Raw genomic sequence first — 27,076 nt, 5'->3', positions numbered from 1 at the left:
CCAGATATTTTAGCAAAAATAATTGGAATCACCTCCCCGAAATGGTTAATGAGGATGTGTACTATCTTTTCCAAAGTTTCTTATGGGAGTTTTATTTTTACTAGTAATATTAAGTGGTAGTATACCATTGCTCATTTAACATCACTTTTTCTTCTGGGTACTTCTAAGATATTTTTCTTTCTCTTTAGAGTTTTTCTGTTAAATAGTGATATAATAAGGATGGTTTTCCTTGTATTTACCTTTCTTGAGGTTTGTGGTGATTCTTGAATCTATGGCTTGATATATTAAAAGCAGCTTTGGAAAAATCTCAGTCATTCGCTTTAAGTACAGCTTTTTACCATTCTACCATTCCCCTCTTTCTGAGACACCAACTTCATAATTCTCAGATGTTTCTTGTATCTTGCATTTTTTCTCTGTATTTCCCATTCTTTTGTTTTCTGTGCTCCAGCCTGCACATTTTATTCTGACCTAATTTCATTTTTCACTATATATTTAATCTGCTGGAAATCTGTCTTAATTTTTAACTTATTATATTTTCATTACTAAATTTCATTTCAGTCTATTGACCATTTCTGATTTCTGCAAAACTTTTAATATCATCATTTATTTTCTTGCATATATTATATGAAGAATTACAACTGGATTGTTTAGACATATGTAGGTCTCTTTTCAAAACTTTTTCTATTTGCTGTCAATCATTTATCTACTGCAAACCAATGTCAAGTGAGGACATTGTATAAGAACAATTGAAGAGACCACTCAAGAATCTAGATAATGATATTTTCTTTCAGAGAAAATTTATTTTTTATTCATAGCAGGTACTTCAGACTAGGAGCAAATTTCATTAATTTTGTCACAGGTGGGCACAGGTAACCAGGTTCTTAGTGATCAGGACAAAGAATTGAACCGAACACCCAGAGTTTATGGAAGAGAACATGGGAGCAGACTAACCCCAAGCAGAGATTGACCTCATGAATAGTGTCCCTCATGGGCTGGAGGGACACTCTTCTTATAGGGCGGATCCTTCCTGGCTAGTTTTGGTAGGTTTTACTGCACATGTATAAGTAGTTGCATAACTTTAAAGCTACTGCACATGTGGTCTCCCATGATCCTCCCCGATTGGCCACCAGGGAAGAGGGTCCCACAATGCTACCAAATTGACCCCATTTCTCCTGGGGTCCCCCTGTACTAGGTTCACCTTTCCCTGTGCCAGAGAATTATAGCTCTCTATGCTAGGGATTGGTAAAAAGGAAAGGAATTATTTATTCAAGTTACACAGCCTTAAGAGTAATGACTTAATGTCTTTGTTAAAATCCCAAAGTCCCTTAAAACACCCACAAACACACACAGTCCTCCCTTCCCCACTTTGCCTAGTCTAGGGTACCACATTTCAGGAAAAGAAATATAAGTCCGTGGCTCAGGCAGCACCTGGTTCTTCCAGGTAATCCATGCTCGGCTGGTAGGACTTCCTCCGTTCCCAGCACCATCGGCTGTGTTGCCGGGATCTCCAGCTAAAGTCGTGTGGTGGTTCTCTGCTAAAGCTGCATGGTGATTCTTCTCATAGCTTCCGGGGCGGGCGGGGGGGAGGGGTGCGGGGGGGGGCAGTGGTCCCCCCACTCTGGCCAAAGCATGTGGTTCTCCTCACTGCCACAGCCACATGGTCCCTCTCCTTACATAGCTTCAGGAGTCTCCACTCAGTCAAAACCACATGGTTCTTCCTTCAATGGCCACCAAGTTTGGGTTTAAATATCCTTCCAGCTTTACTGGGCTTTGTCATGAGTCTACGCAGGGGTGGTCCCATGTCGTGGAGCCAATCATCTCCAAGCTCTCACACAGGTGCTGTAACTACGGGGTGTTGCCTCCCAGTTTCATCTTGGGGGGAAGTTCCTTCCATCCCCTGGCTCAGAGCATGGCCACAGCTATTTAAAATATCTATGCAATCAGTTAAAGGTTATAGATATGTTAAATGACCATGCCAGAGGTTAGCTACAAAGGTTAGTTGCTCTGAAGAGCCCTGCTTCATGTGTCCCTTCCCCCAACTCACACCTGTGGTGGAGGGTGAGGACATCCTATATATCTTTCTAATATTTCGTGGACACCTTGAGTTCTGGACCCCATTACAAATTCTTCTTTTGGGGACCTCTGGCTGCACCCTCCTACAATTTGAGTAGGGATTAAGCTAATCCTATGCTGGGTTTCTGCATTTGTGAAGGATGGTATATTCTTGATTCCTTTTCATGCTTAGGGCACAATACTCCAGGGCTCCATCTGAAAGCCTCAGGGCCTCTTCATCTCACAGAACCTAAATTCCAATTGTGTTCCTCAAGCACTGTGAGATTGCCATCAACTCAGATGAGCCTCTCAGCCTTTCTCACACTGCTTTTAAATGCAAACTCTCTGTTTGGGTGGGTGTGGGCAGGAGAAGAAGACCAAATTCTGAGCTCACTTCTCTGGGCTTCCATTACCTTTAAGATATTGCTGCATAAGTTTTCTGTGCCTTGTTGGCTCTTTAATGCTTTTAAAAAATGAGTGGTTTGTGTGTGGAGTGGTGAGGTGGGGAGTATGTTTCTCTGGCAGAAGCTGATCTGAAGCCAGTCAGCCATTGTCTGAAACTTTTTGTTTAATGAAAAATAATAATGGTAGAATACAGAGTAGGTTTTAGATGAATCTTTATATTTCAATGCATATATTTAGAAATAAAAATAGAAGTAAATAATTTAACAAAGATTTAAAAGAACTAAATTATAAAAAAATCAAAATAACCCCAAAGAAAATATAATTAAGAACCTTATAAAGCCCTGGCTGGCATAGCTCAGTGGATTGAGTGCAGGCTGCGAACCAAAGTGTTGCAGGTTTGATTCCCAGTCAGGGTACATGCCTGGGTTGCAGACCATGACCCCCAGCAACTGCACATTGATGTCTCTCTCTCTCTCTCTCTTTCTCCCTCCCTTCCCTCTCTAAAAATAAATAAAATCTTAAAAAAAAGAACCTTATAAAGATCAAAGCAGGAAATGATAATGTAAACCACAAATGAAGCCCATTTTACCAATAAAACTAAAACCTGGTGTCTTAAAAACAACAAGTTTTAAAAACTGGCAATTATAACATTGTTAGAAATAATAAAATGACTACAAATAAATGACTTAGAAGAAAATTTTCATAAACTTGGTTAATAAATCAGAAAACCTAGATGAAGTGGATTAATTTTTTAATTAAATATACAAAGTTAATTCATGAAATAGAAAAACTGAATAAAAATTATCATAGAACTTTTTAAAGTAATAAAATATCTACATGTGAGAAACCACCAAGAACAAATGCTTTTATTGATATGTTGTGGGGGGGCTCTGCCCACAGGGTCCCCTCTTCCTCTGGCTGCCATGAATGAGAATAAGTCTACCAAGACATGATCTGCTTGGGGAGGAAAGGTAGCTGATCTCTCAAAAGAGAAGGACCAAGAGCCTTTTCCTCAATGGGCTTTTATTGGTTTCATTTGCACAAGAATACAGGTAAAGCTCATTAATCTTTGTCAGGCAGTAAGGATCAAACAATAGATAACAAAGAACTCCAAGGGCCTATTTTGAGTCAAGGTCAGATAGCTAAAGAGCTGTAAAACTTTGAGGAGCAAACTAACTTCTTGCTTGGACCCTTATCATTTAATTGAGGGCATTCTAAACAAAGCAGGTTTCACGGATTTTACATATTCTTTCTTAGGCCTAATCACCCAGGGAACCCTCCCTTTCCAGCATGGGGCTGCACCACCCTCTGTCTTTGTTTCAGGCTTAAATCAGGCAGGGGAAGTAAGGCAGCCAAGAAATTAGGAGACTTCTTGCAGACAGAATGAGGACTCAGGCTTTGTCAAAGCTGAGGGGTGAGGGTCCCTCACCCCCTTTTGCTGTAGCCCCCAAAGTCCTTCCTTGGGGCCTCCACATGATTGTGCCTGTCTTAGATCATTCCCCGCTTGGGGAATCTTACCCATCATTGGCTAACTGACCAAGCATTGGGGGCCAGTTATGGATGAAGTAAAAGGAGCAGAAGCAGCATTCCTGCCAGGGAGATAAGCTTAAGCTTTTGTCTCTTTAGTGGCTTACATCCAAGGTCGCTCCCTCAGCCTTAGCCTTGGTGGGGGTTACAGCTTCTGAAAACCAGTCAGGGCAGTTCCCAACAGATGCATTTCACCAAACCTTCAAAGACCAAGCAATCCCCTCTTATATCGTCTCTTCCCCATAACAGCATGGAAAGCTCCCCAGTTGTTTTATGAGGCTGGCATCACCTGAAAACAAAATCAAACAGTAGAGTTCCCAAAAGGAAACCAACTGCAGGCCAATCATAATGATGAATAAGAGGAAAAGATTTCTAAATATAAGTAACAGTCAGATCTTATTAACCAAGTGAAATATTTATCCTTAAAGTGTAAATATCTCCAACTTGAGAAAATATGCTTTTGTACCTTCTTACTATAACTCACGAAAGGAGAAAAATATATAATCATCTCTTTCAATTAAAAAAATGTTTTTGATAAAATTCATATCTTCCTAAAAGATAGTGTTCCATCACTAGAAATAAATTCCTCAAGAAAAAAAAAGGAATGACATTTATAAACATAAAGTTTAAAACCTTTGTGTGACTAAAGACATTATGAATACAATAAAGGAAAAATGGCGGATGAGAAAATACGTATTTGAAAGAGGGACAGATAGAGAGATTACCTCCAAATGATTAAGTAAAGAAGCATTCCAATAGAAAGCTGAGAACAAAATTATAAAAAAACAATTAATTAAAAATTTTAATAAGTTTAAAAAGAAAGTTTAACTTTACTAGGAGTCAGAAAATTGCAGCCTTAAATAGGACACCATTATCACTCATCAGAATGGAAATATTTAAAAAGTCAATAATGTCCAGTTTTAAAAGTATGTTGAGAAATGCATTCTCATTCATTGTACAATTGCAATGTTCAAGTAGAAGCTGGCAGAATTTATTAAAGTTAATTATCTATACCTTTGATTCTGCTCTTCTACTTTTAAGATTCTATCATACACTTACACTTGTGTAAACATTTATATATATAATATATATTTATAGAAATACGTATATGGCATTGTAACATTGGCTTATTGTTAATAAAGAGTAATTTTATTAAATATCTATTTATAGGAATGTGGTAAATAAAATAAGGCACATTGGGAAAGGTATATTGGGAAAAGGAAACAGTGGTTGGAAAAAATGTTGTGCTAATCTGGGATACCATATACCTTTTGGTATCACCTGAGGAAAGGGCTTGAGGGCACCTAGGAGCTATCTAGAGTGAAAGGAGAACTTGACCCAGGAAGATGCATTTCAATGTTGTTTACCAAGATAGAAAGTGGACTGACAAGTATGTGAGGGAATTAGGAGAAAGCCAGGAAGATAGATTAGTTATGGTAAATGATTAACTTAGGAAGCTACTGAGACCATCAGATATAAGGTAGATAATTATAAGGGAGTAAAAAAATCACTTACTAAACAACAAAAATTTTTAAAAGAATGTCATTATACTTAATCCCTCTGTTCTGGATCCCCATTTCTTTGGGGTAGAGAGTTGAAAGAATACAACATAAACAAAATGACTTATACATTCTAATTTCAGTTTATTCAGTCTTCTCAGATGTTATTCCTTCATGAATCTGCCTTCCTGGGCATTCTTCTCAGCAGATATCTAGGTGAAATGAGGAGCTTATTTAGCTTCATGACAAATAAGAGAATGGTCTCTAGTTTCCTTCTCTTTTATATATTTATTCATAGTATATAATCAATAAGTATATTCTCATATATATTTTTGTAGTATGTACTCAGTAGGGCTCTGAGCATGCTGCAGTGAATAAAGAGGCAAAAATCCCTGTCCTTGTGGAATTTATGTTCTAGGAACCATCACTGCTGGTCTCCACTTTCCTGCAGTTGCCTTGCTTGTGCCCTGTTCTTTTCTGAACTCATTTATAATTCCCTTAATCCCAGTTTCTGTTGTTGTTTGTCTGCTTCATTTTGTTTTCTGGTTGTCATTAAGCTGCCCCCACAACCAAAGTCTGCAATTTCTGCCATTTCCTTGAATTCTGAGGTCACTTTTTTTCTTCAGCCTCCTTGTCCTGTCCTCAAGTTGGAGCTTTCAGTGCCCTGTGTGGAGCTTCCCAGCACAGGGACACTGATGCCCCCTTCAAGCTTTATACAGGCTGTGGGGATGAGGAGACCCTCTTGGGCCTAGTCACAAACACTGGCCCCTGCCCCTGCTGTCCTGCCTGCTACACCTCCTTCCCCTGACTGCCACACACTGGAAACCTAGCACCAGGCAAGGGTTTTCCTTCCAAACATCCTCTTACCTCTAACCCCTCTTTGGACATGGGTTGGGACCACTCATTCCTTTCTAAGGAGCCATGGTAGGCATATTCATTCTAAGTGTGATTCTGCAAAATCTCCATGTTAGAGGTTTTTCATGCATTGTTGTTTACTTGCTTGAAGTTGCTGCTATGCTAATAATGTCTCTTGGAAATTTAGAGTAAGAGAAAATGTAAAGGTCTGGTGCCTAAATGAGCAGAAGGAACAGAGCCTGGGACCCCACCCAGAGTCTGTAGTCGAGTCTCTTTATACAGTGCTACATAGGAATTAGTTCCTGCAGCCCACAGTGTTATGATCATTAATTCCACCCATTTTATAACATGAGAGTCCATCATGAGTACAAATGTGTATTGTAGAGGTACTCCAACATTTTTGTGCCTATATGTAAATGGGCATTCAAATTTTGCCCTCTCTACTCCCCATTTTGCTGAAGTGCATTTATCTTCTTTCCTAAACTAAGCCAGGAACATTTAGCAGAGTGGGTGGGTAAGAGGTGGTCACAGAGATACTTTGTTTTCTACATGTTTGTACTTAACATGGGTAATTATGATAACAGTTAATATTTTTTGCCAGATACTTTGTCACAGGATTTTCATGGCTTACATTTCGTTATCACCATGATCATATGAGGTAGCTAATCTTTTTTATCCCCATTGTATAGGTAAGACTGAAGCAGCATGTGGTAAAATGATGTGGATAGAACTTGGGCTTCTGAAAGGAGACCTATGTGGCACCATCAAGTGTTCTCTGTAGAACCCACATGTTTAAACTGGAGTTAACACCATCTCAAGTTACACTATCTCTTTTGTGTTTTACATTTGTACTGAAAGCTGTAGGCTCTCGTTTTGTTACACATTACCAAGATATGAAATAAAGAACACCCAAAAAATTGGATATGGGATGTGATATATCCAAATGATGAAATATTACATAACTATTAATAAGATTTTTATGGAGAGTTTACAGTAGTTTGGAAAAAAGAGTTGGTGAGTAATTTGGAAAATAGAGTTTGGGAGAAAGGTAAAGGCTTAGCTCCAAAATCAGTGGAAGATTTTTGCAGCTGTGGGTGGGGAGAGGTACTTACCTGCCATGATTTTAAGAACAAGAAACTCAGACCAATGGAAATGATACAATGTGAGCATTCATAATTCTATTTTTTTATTATCAGAAAATGAGCATAGCTTTGGATTAGATTATTATTAGCACCTGTTAGTTTAGAATCACTTACAGAGACTGTGTGCTTTGGGAAACGCTTGCCAGGGCCAGATGATAAAATACACAGGGGAATGAGTGGGAGTGGGCCTGCTGAGGTCATCAGCCCAGTGAGGGCAGCTCTCCTGCTAAATGCTACCCCTGAAAAAGTGCCCCCATCCATTCCTTCTTAGCCTTGTCTTTCCCTGGAGTCATAGTTTCTTTTTTGCTGTAAAATACTCATTACCCTCAACTTTTTCTTCATTCCTCTATCAAAAGTGTGTCTCAAATACCTAGACTAAGAGTATCTAGATGAATAAAACTAAAAATCTACCAAGAGATATAAACAAAACTTTAGAAAAGGGGACATACTTTGCTCCTAAAGGGGAATTCTTACTATTGGCAAATTTTTATATATCCCAAAGTAATACATAATCCAATCAAAATCCCAATGTGATATTCAAGGGAAAGATAAAAAGTATTTAAATTTATTTGAAAGGTTTAGAGTCAATAATAGTTCCAAAATATCATGAAAGGAATAACAAAGAAGAAACATGCCCTATGACATATAGGGAAAAATCTAAAATAAGAATTATTAAAGGTTTGAAGTAACATAAATCAAGACAAAAACCACACAACTCAATAGGGAGCCCCCAGAAAAGACCATGGTCTCTATGTAATAGGAGAGAATCACAAACCAGTAGGGAAAGATTGACCAATAAATGGTGCTAGGTAACAAATTATGTGGAAAAAAAATTTAAGAAGTAGACTCTCATATACTCATAAAACAAAACAAATATAAGTGTTTTTTTAAATTTTACTTATTTATTTTTAGAGAGGGAAGGGAAGGGGGGAGAGAGAGAGAGAGAGAGAGAAACATCAATGTGCGGTTGCTGGGGGTCATGGCCTGCAACCCAGGTATGTACCCTGACTGGGAATCGAACCTGCAACACTTTGGTTCGCAGCCTGCGCTCAATCCACTGAGCTATGCTAGCCAGGCTATAAACAAATGTTTTAAAAATAATAACAAATAGAAAAAATATGAATCAAATATATCTTCATGGGTAAGGAATTCCTAACAATTAAATATGAAATGAAAAATTCACAAAGGAATACTTCTAAATTTTACAATGTAAAAATTAAAAATAGTATTTTTGTATATAAATAATTTCATTAGCTCTGGCTGGTGTGGCTCCATGGATTGAGTGCCAGCCTGCAAACTAAAGGGCCACTGATTCAATTCCCAGTCAGGGCACATCTCTGGGTTGCAGGCCAGGTCCCCAGTAGGGGGGCAGCCCTTGGGAGGCAACCACACACTGATGTGTCTCTCCCTCTCTTTCTCACTTCCTTCCCCTCTCTAAAATAAATAAATAAATAATTTTTTTAAATAATAATAATTATTTCATTAGAAGTACCATTCAAAATAAATTGAGGAGTATGTCTGTAGCAATTATGACCAAGGCTTTATAATCTTATTGAAGTTCTCTTTCAACTAAATCTTTGAAATCATATAATTAAAAAAATGTTTAAAAAAATCAATAGTACCGATTCTTAGAAAATAAATAATTATAAAGGAAATGTAAACTTAACAAAAATATTTTCTAGCAAATTTGCTAAGTATACAATATTATTGTGCTTAGCAGAAAATATGAACTGAAGTGGTACCCTACCTAAATTTTAGTGAAATAATACAACTTAAAACAATCTTTCTAGATGTAATTAGGAATGTATTTAGCAGCCTTCCAAAGCTACAATATTTGACATAGTAATTCTTTCTCTAAGAATCTCTTCTAAGAAAAACAAATGAGAAATTTTTAACAACAAAAAAAATGTTGTTTATGCAACACGGCCTCATTTGTCACGACAAAAATGGAAACAACAGAATTATGAAAAATAGAAAAGCTGAAATATACTGTGATAAATCTCTCTGACAGAATACTATGAAGCCATTAAATTAATCAACTCCAAGAATAATGTCATGGAAAATCCTCATATGGAATGTTAAAAAATAAGAACAATATACAACATTGTATATTTAATTTGTCATGTGTATATATATAATGCATATATTATATGCCTTGAGAAATCTGTAATGAAATATATTAAATATTAAGAGAACTTTATTTAAGTAGTATGATTAGAATTGTTTTGATTTTCATTTTACATATTTCTGATTCTGCTTATTTTTAAAACATTCATATACTATATTTACAATCAGAAATTATTTAACTTAATCTATTTTTCAGGAAAAATAATATTATACTAATATCTCTAATATTAGTATATGCTAATATACTAGTATACTAATATGAACAAATAATCATAAAAAATATTATTCCTCAACTTAACTGTTTAAAAGGTTTCCTCTAAAGGCATACACTGATCGTTAAAATTTCATCCTGAGGCAGCAGCTTTGAGGAATTAGTCTGTCATCCAAACGCTCCTAGAATCACACGACATGGCAATTGACAATGCTGCCAATACAAATTTTAGGGTCAGGTCAGCATATGGATACTGAAGTCTCACTTATGGGAAATGTAGTTCATTAGTATATAAGGAGATTATCCAAGTCCTTAAATGTAGTGGCAGTTTTAGAATAGAGTCATGATAATGAGTTCTGTAGAACAGACTCAATTCACTCATTTTTTGAGCCTGAGAATTTTGGAAAAAAAAATGTCATGGGAACAAAATGGAAGACAGAAAAGAAAAAGAGTGTAATCTCAAAACAGCAATTACCGTGAATCGTAGTCTTGTCAAAGATGGCATAGAAAAATCAGTATGGCTGGGGTTAATTCTATGGGACATCTGAAACATACCAGGTTTACTTTGTCAGCCATCTGCCATCATATTGTTTGGGTTACATTACATGAACACAGAGCCAAAGTCTCTGGTAATTTCGGTGCATAAAGGACGAGTAAGTTTTATTCAGTTATCATAGTGGTGAGCGTTCTCCGAAAGTCTTGATGTAGTCTGCGCCTCTGCTGTAATTTACCAAGAAGTCTTTGGAGTCTACTTTTAAATATAACATCCTGGGCCCTTTGAGAACCCCGACTTTCTGTAGCATATCAGGTATCCGCCTGACATCATGGGAGAATAGGGCATCTGTTGATGGCAAGGAGAAGACCATGGAGTCATATTCTCTGATAATGTTTATTCCACATCTGTGATTTGTGTCCTACAAGGCTCTTGGGACTTAAACCACATGTGCTGTATTTGCATTAATGGGAACTTGAGAAGGAAAGGCCATAACACTATTAAAATGTTTAGTTTTCGCTCCCTCATCACACAGACACATGCTAATAACTACTCCCAGGCCTTGTGTCATGGAGCTGCAGGATGCAACATGGAGTGTGCTCATTGCTTCAATACAAGGGACTTCAAAACAAATAGTTGCCATCTCTGCCTCTGATAGTTTGCCAGGCTTTTAACTTCTTTGGTTTTTTCCCTCTTTAGATCATGGTGAGCTATTTCAGATGTATTCCAAACAGCACATTACCCTCAGTCTTTGTTTCTTCTTTTATAAAGAAACTCTTGCTTTAAGGTATATTTACAAAACCCAGAGTCTAAGCCAAATTCCAAAGAACTACTTTCAAATGGCAGGAAATTACTTATCAGAGCAAAGTCCCACACACAGAGTTAGTTATTGATCAGCCAGGCCTAATTGTCAAAAATATGACAAATATTCTAGAGACTTTCCACAGGGTAGAATATCCAACTGTTAGTTTATGTATGGGGACATTTTGAAGCTTCTTATAAACCAGGAGAGAAGGGAGAGAGAGAGAGAGGGAGAGAAAAGAGAAAACTCTAAGGAGCAGGGCTTGAAGATTGCATCTGTTATTACTCCTTAAGCCATGTATTTTCAAATTGCATTCAAAACCTTTTAGTGGGTCACAAAATCAATTTAATGAGTTTGGATCAGTATTTTTTTAATGAAATGAACTAAAGAAAGTGTACACTGAAAGAAAATAATCAGACTACATTACAAATAGTAAGGGATAGTATTTCATGAAACTTTTGTTTCAGTTATACAATATATAGATATACACACACACACATATATATACACACATATACAGAATACATACAATTTTACTATATAGAGTAATAGGTGAATGGCTGGGTAAATAGATGATAGATAGATAGATAGATAGAATTGTGTGTGTGTGTGTGTGTGTGTGTGTGTCTAATAAAAAGAAAGAGAGACTAGTTATCAGTGTAAAATATAGTTCATACCATGGACCATGGCCAAAGAAGTTTGAAGTCTATCCCCAGACTATACCTTCTGGACAGTGACGTCTTTAACTTTGGATCAATTCTTCCCTTAATGTCTCTCTCATCTGCTTTCAGGTAAATATACCAGCTACATATAAACATCATCTAATTAAATCTCAAACATTTCTAGAAAACTTTGTAGATTAAACTCAGTGAAATGTGGATCAAATGCCACAGCCATTTATAAAGAGTAGCAAAGTAAAAGCCAGATACTGCTTTTAAAGATGGGGAAAAGTTCTCCTTAGCAACCTGCTCCTTGGGATCATAGAGAAGAATAAATCGCACAATAGTTCATAGTGAGTCTCAAAAACTGAGGGAGGAGCTCTCTGTATTGAAGATCTTTAAATAATCCAAGAAATTGGGATTATTTCTTAATATCAGGAATAACTCAGTTAATGGCTATAGAACCATCCTGATGAAGTAGGCACAAATTTATAGTTGGGACAGGTGCTGGGGAAAAGTTTAAACTGATAATATTGGAAGGAAATATGTCTGCTGGACAGCATACAGAACCAGAAACTAAGATGACAGAAAACAGTCCAAATTATTAGAGTTAGAGTGTGACTTCCAACAGGATATAACAAGAATATTTAACAGGCAAATTGGATAATCAATGAGAACATGGAAATGGTTCATTTTCAGATACTCGTATGACCATCTGCCTTGAATGCAAGGATGGATTATTGTTTGATTTAATGTCTAGTTATTTAGGTGGATGAGGCAGATGTTGGTGGAGTTAAAGAAAGGGGGTGGAATGAGGACTAGGGAGATGCTCAGCAGAGCAAGATACTGGTAAAAAGGACTTCGGCCAACTGCAAGGGTCTGTGCACTGAGGAAGCCACCAGAATAGAAATCAGAAGCCAAGAAAAAATATGAGGGTAGAGTTACAGAACTGAGTTTCAGTTCGGTCAGGGTTTTGAGAACTGAATGCTTTGTCAGTTATCAGGGCCCAACATCAGATCAAGTTACCTCGGAGTGAGTTAAAAGTCTGAATATAAATGCCAAGCATCTCAAAAGCCTACATCTAAAATCAAAGGCAGAAAAGAAAGCTGCTTGGGCTGTGTGGAAAGGAAGGCAAAAAGGCTAAGAACCAGAGAGAGCCTTAGAAATTCTAGGAGGCCACAGCAGAGTGGACTCTACATCAGATGGACATGGCATGTCATCTTTCAGAAGAGCTGCACTGGCACAGCCACGGACGACAGTACCCTGTTGACAGGTGACCTGTGGTGCAGATCCAGCCTCAGGAGAATGTCTCCATTCCTCTGACACTGTGGAATGGCTCTGCCAATGTATCTGCTCAGGGAGCTAGCACTGTTTTCCTCTTGTCTAGCCTGCCAACTCAAACATGTTTTCTAAATTTTAAGGTTATTTGTTATCTGAATACCACCAACTCTCCAGCACTAATCTAAGTCAACGAAGCTATTATTCATTGTGTAACCCTTTAGTGAAGGCCTGTGGCAAGCCAGGTGTCCAGCTAAGATGTGGGAACACATGATCTTTACCCCAAGAGAGCTTAAATATAGGAAGGGTTAGAAAAGCAATGACATAAGTACAATAGTGAAATGACCACCATAATCAAGTAAGGACAGGCTACTGGAAGGACACTTCCTTTTTGACCCTCAGAGGGTGGAAGAGCCTTTTCTAAGTAGATGATGTCTGAGTAGTTACCTGAATAAACAGGAGGAATTGCCAAAACCCAGAAGACTATCAATGACTCAGTCAATCAATCAAATAATAGTAACCATTAAATTTTAAGTCCTTACTAAGTGCTAGGTGCTATGCTAAATTCTTTTCCTGAATTATATTTCATGTAACAATGGTCCTCTGATCTGATGTAGAAATTATTATTTTCCTCAGATTATAGGTGAGGACATTGAAACACAAAAATTCTAAATAACTAGCTCAAAATTATACAGTTAATAAGCAAAGGACTTGAAAAGGTTAGAAACACAAAGAGTATTCATGAAGTGCTTGGTAATCCATTTAAGGAGTTCAGTTTTTATCTGGAAGACAACAGTGATCCAGGCAGCTGGATCAAAACAGTGACTTTTAAACTGCAGGAGAAAGATAAGGGTTTGGATAGATAGAGCATTTGTGTATAGTTACTCAGGGTTAGGGGTGGCCTAACCCAGCCATCCTGTGTGGAACTCTGTAAACAAACAGATTCTCTTGGTCATGCTCCAAGGGTCTGATTCTTTAGGCCCCTGTGAGCATGAGAATCTGCACTCACAAAGATCTCCAAGGATGATTCTCATATCAGGCAAATTGGGAATTTGCTAATAAGGCGATATAGAGAGTAGATTGTAACACAAACAGACAGGAGGGAGATCTGACAGGAATAATGACATCTTGTATTGGAAAAGTTGCCAAAAGAGATCTAGAGACATAAACTAAGAATGTGTCAGTTTACAATTCTGATTAAAAACAAACAAACAATGATGTGGGTAATGTTATTCAGGAGTGTGTCCTTAAAAGAGAAGAACTGTGACTTGCAAGAGCCTGCAGAACACTTCCAGTTAAAGATGAGTATCAGGAGAAGAGCCCACTAAGGGGACCTGGAAAGAGCCTGTTCATGTTCTCTGAGATGTGATATTCTTTCCTGCCTCTGAGTCATGGTACAAGTTGCTCTCGTTACCTGCGTTATTCTCTTTCCCCTCTTCTTCCACTAAGCCCCATCTGCCCTCGTCAGAAGCATCTCTAACATTCTGCCTTGAGTACTGCAGTTGATTCTCAGGGACACTTGTTTTTTCCTAAAAAAGTATTACATATGTGCCATCTTGAATCACAATTAATTATTATCTTCTAGTTGTTTTCCCATGTTGGTTTTGTATGTCACACGAGATTTTAAGCTTTATGAGAGCAAGGGGGAGCCCTGACCAATGTGGCTGTTGGTGGAGCATCATCCCACAAAGTGAAAGGCTGCTTATTTCATTCCAGGTTAGGGCACATGCCTGGGTTTGCGGGCTTGATCCCCAGTTGGGGCCCATGCAACCAATTAAAGTTTGTCTTCATACATTGATTTTTCTCTCCCTCTCTTTCTCCTTCCCTTCTCCCCTCTCTAAAAATAAATAAAGTCTTAAAAAAAAAAAGGAACAAGCATTACTGCTAACATTTTTAGAATACCTCACAGTTTCAAGAAATAAACCCTAGGATGGGTTCACTAGGCACTAAAGATCAGTGGTTGCTGCATGGCTCCCTAGTGTTGTGTGTGTTGTGTGTGATGGATAGTGAGCTGTCATGTGCCAGTATACATAGAGCGGACCTACTGTCCTGGTATAGTTATTAATAGTACCCCTTTTGCCTTCAGAATTGTCACATGTGGAAAAATTATATAGTCACCCTTCTGATATATGCAACCAATATATATTTTTAAAAGTCTAGCATTTTTAAATGGTATTATTTCTAACATAAATATCATTTTGGGAGGAGGTGGAGTAAGGTATTTCTTCATATGTTTATCATGGCATGCTGGGTGTGTCATTCCAATGTCACACATCTCCATTATTAGACAGGTGTGACTGCTGCTCAACTGACAGATATCATTGTCTGTTATATATTCACAATTTTTTTAAATACCACTTAAGTGTATTTATATATGTCACAAAATTATAGTTTTAGAAATGCCAGATACTTTTTCATGTTTGTTTAAAGATAACCCTTTTGAAGAAATAGGACTTTTTCAAAATATGCAGAATTATTGCTTTTGCAAATTTTTCAGGAAAAAAATCAGCATTTTAAATTTATTTAAACTATAATTCTAGGGAAAAGAGAAATTTCTTCTCATTCGTGTACTTCCTAAGTACATATATGCTTAGTTTATCATCCTTATTGAATGATGATGTTATTTTAGAGGGTGAAATCTAGTTTGTCAAGCTATTAGTTAAATAACATCCCAAAATTTTCAAAAACCAAAAATAAGGTTATACTATAGTATTAACTTTACTTCTTCTCAGACTATAGGGTGAGACATCTCAGATGGAAATAAGACCATTTGTCATAGCCCACGTGTTCTCCAAGGGCCATTCTTAGCTCCCTCATTTTCCAGGTCAAAGTGGCATTAATCCTGTGACAATAGTTCATCTGTGACCTGGCTAATCTGTATTTACTAGAACTGTATTTACTGAGGCTTTCTATTTATGTCTGACAAAGTAGTTATAAATCACACTTCTTCTTCAGATCATAAATACACATTTATCTTTAGAATATATCACCAACTGAATCATTCTGATGTAAATATTGCACCTCTTAAGTATAATGAGTTTAATAGATGCTGTGAATCCACAGATTTGTGCAGGATCTCCCTTTCAGTAACTGAAAATATTTAAATTGCAGAAGCTTTAACATCCTATTGGGAGTGGCAGACAGACGTGTCAATAGCGTGGAACCTACTACTTCCTCTGAGTAATGAATAAGGCAAAGTCACTTGCTTCTGCTAGGGAACTATGATGCTTTTGCTAAGTTGACAGGTTTTGGTTGTGCTGTGACCAGAGGCCCAGAAGTGACCAGTTTAGAGGGAGTCCTCTGCTCCTTTGCTCTTTTCAGCTCTGTTATCACACAGAAAGGGCTCAATGGCAAAGGGCTGTAAACAACACATGGTGGGCAATAGTCTGCGGAATTATCGAGCTTGTAAACCCGGTAGAGACCATCTTTGCACAAGAGGTCCCTGAGATGATGGAGAATCTACGTGGTAGTGGCTTTGCCATCTCTTACTTGCTTGGCATCCTTGTCTGGAAACTCAATTGGCTGTAATTTTACTTGAAGATTAAAGCACAGATTTTTATATGTATCTTCTGTTCTCCAAATGTTTAAAAAAATATAAAATACACCTACATTCACTTCTAACTGGCAGTATTGTAATTCAGCAGATTTCTGTGTTTCACCGAAACCTGGAGTTGAATTGTCTTGAGCCGGAAGGCATCCAAGCTGCTGTTTTTCACTCAGCTATATTTCTCTATAAGCATCTAATTGTTTCAAAAAGTGATGTACAGTATGCAAAAACCTGAATCTAATGCAAATAAGTCTGTACAGCACTAAAGTTAACAGGTGTTCTCATTAATGTAAGTAGACATGGAACAATTCTTGAATGTTTTATAAACACTCATAATCATAGCCAAATATGTTACAATAGCATAGAGATACTTACATACTGCAACATCTTTTATTCCTGTTGTGCAATCTCAGCACTTATTAATAGGAGACATTTGTGTGCATTTAACTAGTGATGCCAATACCTGTTTCTACTTAACTCTCTGTATCTTAAATTAGCTAATATTTCTAAATAAAGTTATTGGAACATAACTAGCGGCATCTGTCCTCCCACAGTTTGCTTGCCTATTGATGTTAATGATGCTTTCATGAAATAAATGGCTACAATGTTGGTATACCAGTGAAGGGGACCTTACTGAGGCTCTCTGCAGACATTTTCCATTAACCTAAGGATTAACTCTTGAAAATCTTAAACTTACCTCCAATTTCCATATTATCAACTCTCACTAAGAAAGGTCCACATGTAAGGTGAGATTCTTAGATGATTTAGATAGATGATCCAGATAGATGATCCCTGCAAAACACATGGTGGCTTTGCAATATCTTCAGGAACATTCTATTCTAGCTCTTTGCATTGAAATACAGACCCCTCTATTGGTTGAAGTCTAGAGTTTATTGACTGATGGGGAAATGTAGTCTCAGACTGCAGTTCTTCATCTTCAAAATGGATTGCCTACTTTATTCTGATAAAAGTGTTATCAATAGTTATCAAGAAAAAAAAAAGAAAAACTACCTACATTGCCTGGAAGAACACAATGGTATTGTAAACTTCAAAATTCTGCATGGAGGATGAGTTAAGTATACAATGGCATATTAAACAATAGGATATAATGCATTCACTGAAATGCATAAAATAGATAAGGTTTATTTATTATTGACTAATGTCCCTTAGGTGTGGGTTGTGCAGTCACTCAGTGGGTACAGAATTGCCCTTGGCTTTAGTGTGATTACAGTGTCGTTGGGGGGAACTGAGAAGTCCACAGGCACTGTGATATCAACCACTACATCCTATGATGAAGGATATCATGGGACCATGTTAGAGAGACATCTATTTCAAAGAACGCTATTCTGTAAAGTTCACATTTAAATTGATTTGAATAAGAGAGAAGAAGTCAGAGGGTTCTGGGCAAAGGGAACAACCTGTTCTAAGGAAGAAATAAGAAGTAGATGCCTAGATTGTAGAGATGCAGAGGAAAATGTGGAGCATGGGGCTGCAGAGCAGGCAGGTGATAGAGCACACAGGGTCTGGCCAGACAAATTTAAAGAGCTTGCATTGCAGACTAAGAGCCATGGGGAATCTCAGAATGATACCAGGCAGGGGAATGGATGTTTGGATCCAAATTTCAGAGAATGGAAAACAGATAAGATAGGGAGAGGACTGAAAGATATTATTATAAAACCCATGTGGGAAATGCTGGCAGTTCAGGTGTTTAAATGCATAAAAAATGCCTTCACAACAGGGCACATGATATTGTTAAAATATAAACACATAAATAATGTTTATCAATTAGTGAAAAAATATAGAAGGATAGACAAAAATTCATCTTGGGGAAAGAAATTTTATATCTATGTTATACTTTTGTGTATGTTAAAATTTTAAGTTGAGCAATACTTAAATAAATGGTAGAAATAATAAAATCATTCTTCTTTGAAAAGAGCGAAGGCAGCAGATTCCCGAATGTCACATGACTAGAGGAGTAACGCTGCATCGTGAACTTAGCTCAGGCTAGAAGCTGTTCTGTGTTTGGCAGTGACTGAGTGTTAGGTACCAATGAACACAAGTCCTAGTATGATTAGTTTATCTAGATGCAACTACTCCCCCAAAGTTCAAAAATTAACATTAACAGCAATAAAACTCTAAGCTGGTGCCTTTGTACACCAACTGCTTCAATTAGTCACTTTTTTAGTTGTTTTTCATATGAGCACCACAGGCAAAAGTTTTGGTGTAGCTGACTGCAAAACTGTGGAAACTGCTAAACTCTCTACTAATTACTTGGATAGTATTCTTTCATGAATATTGAGAAGACTGTTTCTGAGTGCTTCAAACATTTTACTACAGATAAAAGAATGAACATGAGTTTCTGTTTGAAATGAATTTGGGGTTAGGTATTTCATTAATAAACAGAAAGGTAGAGTGGATAAGTGATATGGGGTGTGAATGCTCACAACAGGGCAATTTTATTATGCAGAACAAATCTGTGTTGTAAGAATTCATGAACCAAATTTCTTGGGTATCAAAGGTACGGCTCAATTTCAATTAAAAAGCACTGTTTCTTAAAAGTGCCTTAAACCTCAGATTTCGGAATGCACTTGAGATCTGTCCTATAGGTAGTCCAACATTTGTTTACTTTCCATTAAATAAGAAATTGCTTACATGGGCAGGTTATTTTGATATGATGACACCGCTGAGGGTTTCAATAAATGTACATGCAAATCAATCAACCCCAAACACATTGAAAGCATATCCAATAAACATCTGGAAACTAATGAACGCACATTTGTTAACACAGAGGGGATTGTGGAAATGCAGGATCCATTTTTGCTCAGGCTTATTTAGTAGCATGTGGATTTAAGAACATTTCACAGAGTCAGAAGAAACAGGGTAATTATAACATAAGGTTCAACATCTTTAGATATGTAGAACATTTTCCATTGCTTAAAACAAATATTCCCTAAGAAAGTATAAAACATTTTTCTGACTTGCAAAGTTTTTGCAGTCTATCATTTAAATTACTTAAATAAAGGGAGCTTTACTGCTCCCCAAAGCTGAGAATATAACACCCTCCATGCATATTAGCTTGTTCTTCTTGACAGACCAGAAAAGTGTTTGTGTGTGCCAATTAAAACAAAAATGGATCCCTAGTGGCTTGTTCCTCACACAACTTCTGAAGACTGCTATCATTGTTTGCTAGGGTAACCCTGGATAAGGCTGCTAGCCAAAGTAAACAAACTTTTCAAAACTTTCATGACAGATGGGGGTTACAAATGCATTTTAATAAGAGAGTTGCCAAAGCAACTTATTTTTTATAATCAGCATATATTTACTTAACATCTAGCAACATTGGGAACACAAGGCAGATACTTTCTCACAAAATGTTTTAACAAGTAACATTTTTGGAAAGACAAATTGAAGACCTTTTACTTCTAACTGATATTTTACCCTCAGTTTTATGTTAATTTTGCTCAACATGTTCATAAAAATTTTAGGAGTTACTCAGACCTGACTGTAATTTGAGATAGACATGCAGCTTGATAATGTAATTTCTTCAGTGGTCATAAACACCTTTGAGACTAAGTAATTTGACTATTACAGTAGAACCATAACAACCTTCATTTGATCAGCTATATCAAATTTGGAGTGTGATAGAAGATGAAAAAATATGAATATGAAGGTTTTAAAAAAGTTATTCCTTCAGTGTTAGCTCATTATATCTTACTATTATGTAGCCAAACCATATATCTATATTTTTTACTGTTAGAATTCAATAAAGATATGGTCAAGCCCTGACTGATGTAGCTCAGTTGGTTGGGCATTGTCTGGCAAAATGAAAGGTCACTGGTTGGATTTCCAGACATGGCACCTGCCTGGGCTACACACAGTCCCTGGTCTGGGTGTGCATGGTGCATGTTATACATGTGAGAGACAACTTATCAATGTTTCTCTCACACATTGGTGTTTCTCTCCCTCTCCCTCCCTTCTCCTCTAAGAATAAATAAATATATAAACAAACAAACAAACAAATAAATAAGCCCTGGCTGGTGTGGCTCAGTGGATTGATCACAGGCCTGTGAACCAAGGGGCAGCAGTTCAGTTCCCAGTCAGGGCACATGCCTGGGTTGCAGGCCAGATCCCCAGTGGGGGCATGCGAGAGGCAACCACTCATTGATGTTTCTCTCCCTCTCTCTCCTTCCCTTCCCCTCTCTCTAAAAATAAATAAATAAACTCTTTAAAAATAAATAATATTTTAAGAAGATATGACCAATATTAATAACAAAAAAATTTATATTCACTTTAAATACATTTGGTATATTTTGACATGTTATTTTTATATCCACTTAATTCAAATATAATTATTTTATTATTAAGTCCGAAGTGTCTTCAAACATAATAGTAATTAAATTCCATTCCTCTTAAATGGGTAATCAACTTATTTGTAATACATCATTTAATATTTTTTAGGGTTCTTTGGATATCTGACATCCTTTATTATATATTTCCTATATATAACTTCAGCTTCATTAAGGTGAAATAAATACTCCTTAGGTTTATAATCAAAGATTGACCCTAAGAAAATCATGAAACAGATTTAGTTCAAATATGGAACTGTTTCAGCGCTTTCTGGAACCCTAAGGAGTTTTCTGGGTGCCCCAATTCTGTTGTAGATACATGTTTTCATAGTAGGATAGTGGTCATTTTTGAGAGAAGTGAAAGAAAGAAGCATCTGAGTAAGAATGTTGGCTGATCTTTTAAAAGTGTGATATTTTTAGTATAACAATAAAGAGAAAAGCAACTCTTGCCTAAGGTTTATATTCCAAATTTCTCAACTAAAGCTGAAATCATCACTGTCCTTTCTCATATGCAGAGAGTCCTTGACTGTATATGACTATTTGCTGAGAACTAGTGAACTAGAAATCAAGATCTTTGTAATCTCTTAATTCTATCATTTAAAATGATGCCAATTTGATAGAATGGCATTCTCATTTTCTTCATTTGGTTCATTTTCTTCATTTGCAAAATTACTTTATGATAGTGGAGGGAAGCTGCATTTGAAGAATGTTTATTATGTGCTTTGAGATCATTAAAGCTGATTTCACTTTGCATACCAAGTGGTAGTATTCATATTCTTAATATACTAAAGTTCTGATACAATCAACCTTTAACAAATAACGTATCATGACCAACAGTTTATGCATAATTCCATGATGTAAATGTGTCTCTGGTAATTACTCCCTCCTCTGTAATCTTGACATGAGTATTGTCTGTGCCACGCACATTGGGACTTAGTGTAAAACATTTTCTATTGTTATTTATCTTTATATGCATATGTCCTATTTATCCAAACAGATTGTGAGCTCCTGAGGGTGGGGGCTGTGTATCCTAGCTTCTAGTAATGTGTCTTACACTTAATGGATGCTTAAATAGTTCTTGCTGAGGATGAGGACACTGTTTGTTCGGAAACACAGCCTCTCAGTCTCCGGAACAAAGAATTATTTGTGGGACTGATTCTACAATAGGAAGAGTGCCACTGTGCAAGAGAGAACACATATCACTCATTATCCCTTACATCTTTAATAGTCTCTCACCATGTGCTGGAGCCAACTGGAACAGAAGTAGCCAATAACATTTAACCACCAAATTTGTTTTACTGATGATACCTGTCTATAGCATAAACTTGTCCATGGATAGTTATTGGATTTATCTGATTATTATTTATAGAAGATTTGGCAATAACTACATTAAAATGTCTACAATGTTTACTCTGTGAATCTATATATAAGTTTAATTTGCTTTTTCTTTCTTTATTTTTTCTAAATTCTCCATAGTAAATTCAATTATTTTTACAGTAAGGAAAAATGTGAAGTTCTAAAACATTTTTCCATTCTGATAAACCAAAGCATGAAAAATTTTAATAGTATAAATGCCATTCTATATATTAATTTCTCATTTAAACTGAAATGTAACATGGGGAAGACTAACTGCCAGAATCCATATTGGCATTGGTGGTAGTTAACTGACTATATTGAAAAGGGAAAGACTTTACTTAATGTAAACACTAGTTGTTAAAATTTCTTTAAGATCTTTAAATTAAATATTAGATTTATTCATGAAAGCCTAAACACACACACACACACACACACACACACACACACACAAATTTCTCCTCATCTCTAATCAGTAGAGTTTGGAGCTGGGATATCCTTGCCTCCAACTTCAGATGAACCATCTCAAGGACACAGACCACAGCTCCTAGCCCAAGAGAAAAGTACTGTTGAATTAATACCCAGAAGACTTAAGGAATTCATATGTTAAACATTTGTCCAGTGGATATGCTGATATAAATGTCCAGACGTTTGTTACCAGCAAGAATTCAGACGGATCTCTCTTTTAGTGTGAAAATGTTTTGGACAAATTTCCCCAGACAGATAATTAAAGGTATTTTATTAACAACATCAGCACATTTCATTAAGACTGATTTGGTGCTAGGATGTATCCCTTCAAAATAAGACTTGGTGAATAGCAAGGATTTCAAGAGACATTTGTCTAAAGGAGGATTCAAAGCAAAATGGAGACCAGCAGCTCATGCCTAAATTTGTCATATTTTCTGTAAGGTCTTTCTTTAGCAACCTCACCCAAGCATCTGTCACTTAAACAAAACATGATACAGAAAGAATACTTTAGTATGGCTTAATATTGAATCTTTTATGTCTGTTATTAGTCCTACATCACTTTAGAATGTCATCAGGAGTTGTTCAATCAAAAGGTTCGGTCAAAGCTAACATTCTTTACTGATGTCTTTTTTTCCCCTCAAGAGTGTCGAAAACTCGATTGTTCAAAGTGCAAATATGATTCAGAAAATCATTTATCAGAAAACCTAAAGAGGTCATGTTAAAAAAGTGGTTTGAGAACCTGAACTGAAGGGGCCTTACCAGTCAGCCAAAGACTTTGAAACTGCCTTCCTGAGAGTGACTGGAATGGAACAGAACAAAGTCAATTACTGACTGTAATTAAGAAGTGGATGCATTTAAACTGTAGAGAGCAGTAGCAGACTTCTCCAGACTGCCTAGTAACTCAAAAGATTAGCGGGAAGACAGAGGAAGGATGTGAACTGTATCTCTCTGGTAGTATGTTTTGAATGAATTGCATTCATATAGTTCTCTGATCCAGCTTCTCAAAAAGAATTCATAAATCAATGATTATGTATGATTAATACAGTAAATATTTGGACAAAGAAACTTTTAAAATACATTTTTGCTTTCGGTTGTTCTAGCAGTAAAAAATCTCCTTTGCGAGGCACAGAATGCACCAAAAATACAAGTGAGTGCTTAAGTACTTACATTTTATCACTGTTTGAACTTACTAGCCTAGAAACTGAACTATGTTGGCACTTTCTAAAACCCTTAGAATATAGTAAATCTAATTATGTTTGTTTCTTGTACTTTGAAATGTCCCTTTTAATAATTTTAATAATGGTTTATTTATAATGGCTGGGAAATATATTGTAGATTATGTTTGGGCTAATTCCTGTTTCTTTTTATATGTTAACAAATTCTGATGTGATATAAACCCATTCACAATCAAAATATTTACATTCAGATTAGGATGAAGGTAGAGGTCAAGGATGTTACCAGTTTTCTCGGGTTAGTTAGAAGTGACCTTATACTTTTTAGATTACTATTTCTGTGGCAACATTTTATAAAGTAAATATTTGGGACTTTATGTAAGTAAAGAACACTGCAAGGGTATTCAGATAATTAGGCAAGAATCAGCTTAACTGTCTTACTAGAAACATAAAACAGAAGACTATTTGGAGACTTTGAGCCATCCCAAATCTTACATGCAATTTTATTTTAAAAAAGAGTGACTGACCCAGGTTATATGTGAAGTTCTAGTGTGAGTAATTAATTTCCTCTTATTTTCAAATCTTTCACTTCTCATAATTGCATACACTTCAGATAGTTCTTCTCATTACAGTTGTAAAACACTGGATTCCATCTCACTTTGGAACAGATGTATTGCAGGAGTGAGTGACGTTGCATCTCTATATAGTTTTTCTAAAAACAAATGGCAAATGAATATTTATGTATGAGTGTATTCAAAGATTTCTTTAACACTCTGGGATCATTGTTATTAAATGTTGCCATAAGAATTACTGAACCCTTCAGAGTGAGCTATTTTGGGCAATAATTGTCACTTTAATGATAGAATTATGGAGACATGCTGAAGCTTGATTTGTGATTTCCTGAACCTGTGCCACATTTCAGTGCTCACCTCGTATTGAGAGCAAGGAAGGCTGAGAAGAGGTGACCGGCTCCCAATTCAGTGTGTGGAAATGTCAGTCCTCTAAACCTCTAAAGTCTTGCTTGATGTGTGACAGCAGTTGGGAAATGTTCCTCTTCCTGTTGAAACAAAAAGTCAATAATACAAAGGGAAAATCTTCATAGTTCATATTGATGGCCTAATGCAAAAAGCGTGCCCAAACCCACTCTAATAAAATTCTTCTTGAAGAAGCCCTTTATGTGTGAAATCAAGAGTGTTGCTCTGGTTCTATAGGGCCCCCTCTTCTCTCACAATTCAGCTTCACTGAAATGGAAAATGCATAGTTACATGGTAAATATTGCCACCTATTTAACAACCCTGGGTGTCTGGAACAGGGATGTACATTTGATAAATACTCTCTGTGAGAGGTTCAAATATGTAAATAAATGTCTATTCTAATATATTCTGTGGGGAAATATGTCCTTTGTTCATTTCCTATAGATCTTTATGATTGGAAAGTAGAAAGAGCCAAGTGTTACTCCTTTGAATGACCTCTTACAAAAGGCTGCATTTAGTCTCTTTTGGTAAATAATCTGTTTTAGAGCCCTCCATAAAAGGAAATCAAATATGAAGATACTATTAGATTTGAAAAAGACAAACAGGAAGAGCCAAAAGTGCAGAATGAATTCTGACACACCCGGGTGTATTTTTCTAAGGTTCTGACTTAAGTGCATACTGTCTGCATCGTTCCGAACTTCCTGGCTTGCTTCTCCTTGAGTTGGAGTAATTCAGCTTTAGAACTACTCTGAGTTAATCGTTCTATTATGAAAACAATAATGTATTTGTTATGACATGAAAAAACAGTTTATAGCGAGCAGTTCAAAATGATCCTAGTCTCCCAGTTCCCAGAAAGACAATTACTGGAATACAAGCAAATATTTCAATGTATTGAAGTGTGTTTTTGAAAAAGGATATATATATATTTTTAATGTAAGAGATCCATTTTATCTGGTTTGGTTACCTGTCATTTTTATTTTTTCAGATCACAACAGCATCAGGAAATGAGTTCCTTCTACAGTCAGATATTGACTTCATCATATTGGATTGGTTCCACGCTATCAAAAATGCAATTGACAGATTGGTATGTATTTGTTTTGTCTGTTACCTTTATTAATTAAAATGCTGTCATTAAATCTCATTGCTTAGGCATATAACTCACAAGTATTTAAATGGGTCCTGTGGATTGAGAGATATTAAGTTATTTTAAGTTTAAATAGAGTCCACTAAAAATGTTTCAGCAGACAGGATTTGTGGAACTAAATGTCATTTGATTTTGCTCTTTCATAAACACAGTGCATTCATTTTTTAAAATGAAATAACATGGACATTCGTGTATTAGAGACTGGAAAAACCACACAAGCACTTAATAACTACTGAATTTTCACATTGTCAGTTTATGCAGTCTGTAATGCATATTCTTAGAAATAAATATCAATGTATTTAAGCCCATTGTAATACCAGTAAATAATAATCCTTTGTACTTATTTTCATTGTTTTTTTCAGTTAAGCTAGATTGTTCTCATGAAAATTAACATATCTAGGACTTCATGAAATTACCCTAAATCACACATTCAGAGTATGTCTCTAAAAGAGTCATACTATTTAAAACTACTAATTTTATATTGATTTTAGACCAAACATCTAATTTTAGGACACTAATATTTGCAAATTCTTGAGAAATAGTTTTGATTGTTTTTAATAAGGTATACACAATAGGAAAAATACATTTTCTGTGTGATTTTATTGATTTTTTAATTTCAGTCTCCCATTATTATAGCATTTTGATTTTGGGACTGAAACTTTCAAAAATAAATGAACAAACTGACTTTTCCCTATCTCCTATATAGGCTTTTTCCACAGGTGTGAGTTCTTGTGCTCCCTGCACACAGGCACATGTTCACAAGCATACACACGCAGATTGTCATTAAAAGTGTACTGTGGGGTCAAATTGCCTGCATTTGAATTCTGGGTCTATCATTTACTACCTGTGTGGCCTTGGACAAATGACTTACTGCTTTTGGCTTCAGTTTCCTTGTCTGGAAAATAAGGAGGGTGATAATAATAATAATAATAATACCTACTTCATTGTGATGAATAAGCATGTGGAATGCTTGGGGTAGTACACAGGATTTAGTAAGCACCATATATATAACTATTATTAAC

At 36.3% G+C, this 27,076-nt stretch overlaps 1 protein-coding gene across 3 annotated transcripts in view; it reads left to right on the top strand.

The window, feature by feature from the left end:
- The window catches only part of ARHGAP15 (Rho GTPase activating protein 15), a 626,777-nt gene that overhangs the window by 276,973 nt on the left and 322,728 nt on the right, over positions 1-27,076 (top strand). For all 3 annotated transcript variants that reach the window (XM_036023540.1, XM_028509736.2, XM_036023541.1), the window contains exon 7: positions 25,896-25,994. In XM_036023540.1, the coding sequence (XP_035879433.1) occupies positions 25,896-25,994 (99 nt within the window). The remainder of the gene's footprint in view (positions 1-25,895; positions 25,995-27,076) is intronic.

Source organism: Phyllostomus discolor, chromosome 4 (assembly GCF_004126475.2).
Source record: "Phyllostomus discolor isolate MPI-MPIP mPhyDis1 chromosome 4, mPhyDis1.pri.v3, whole genome shotgun sequence".
NCBI classification, from domain to species: Eukaryota; Metazoa; Chordata; class Mammalia; order Chiroptera; family Phyllostomidae; genus Phyllostomus; species Phyllostomus discolor.
Note: the sequence above shows the minus strand (reverse complement) of the source record. Positions and strands in the feature narration are given on the sequence as shown.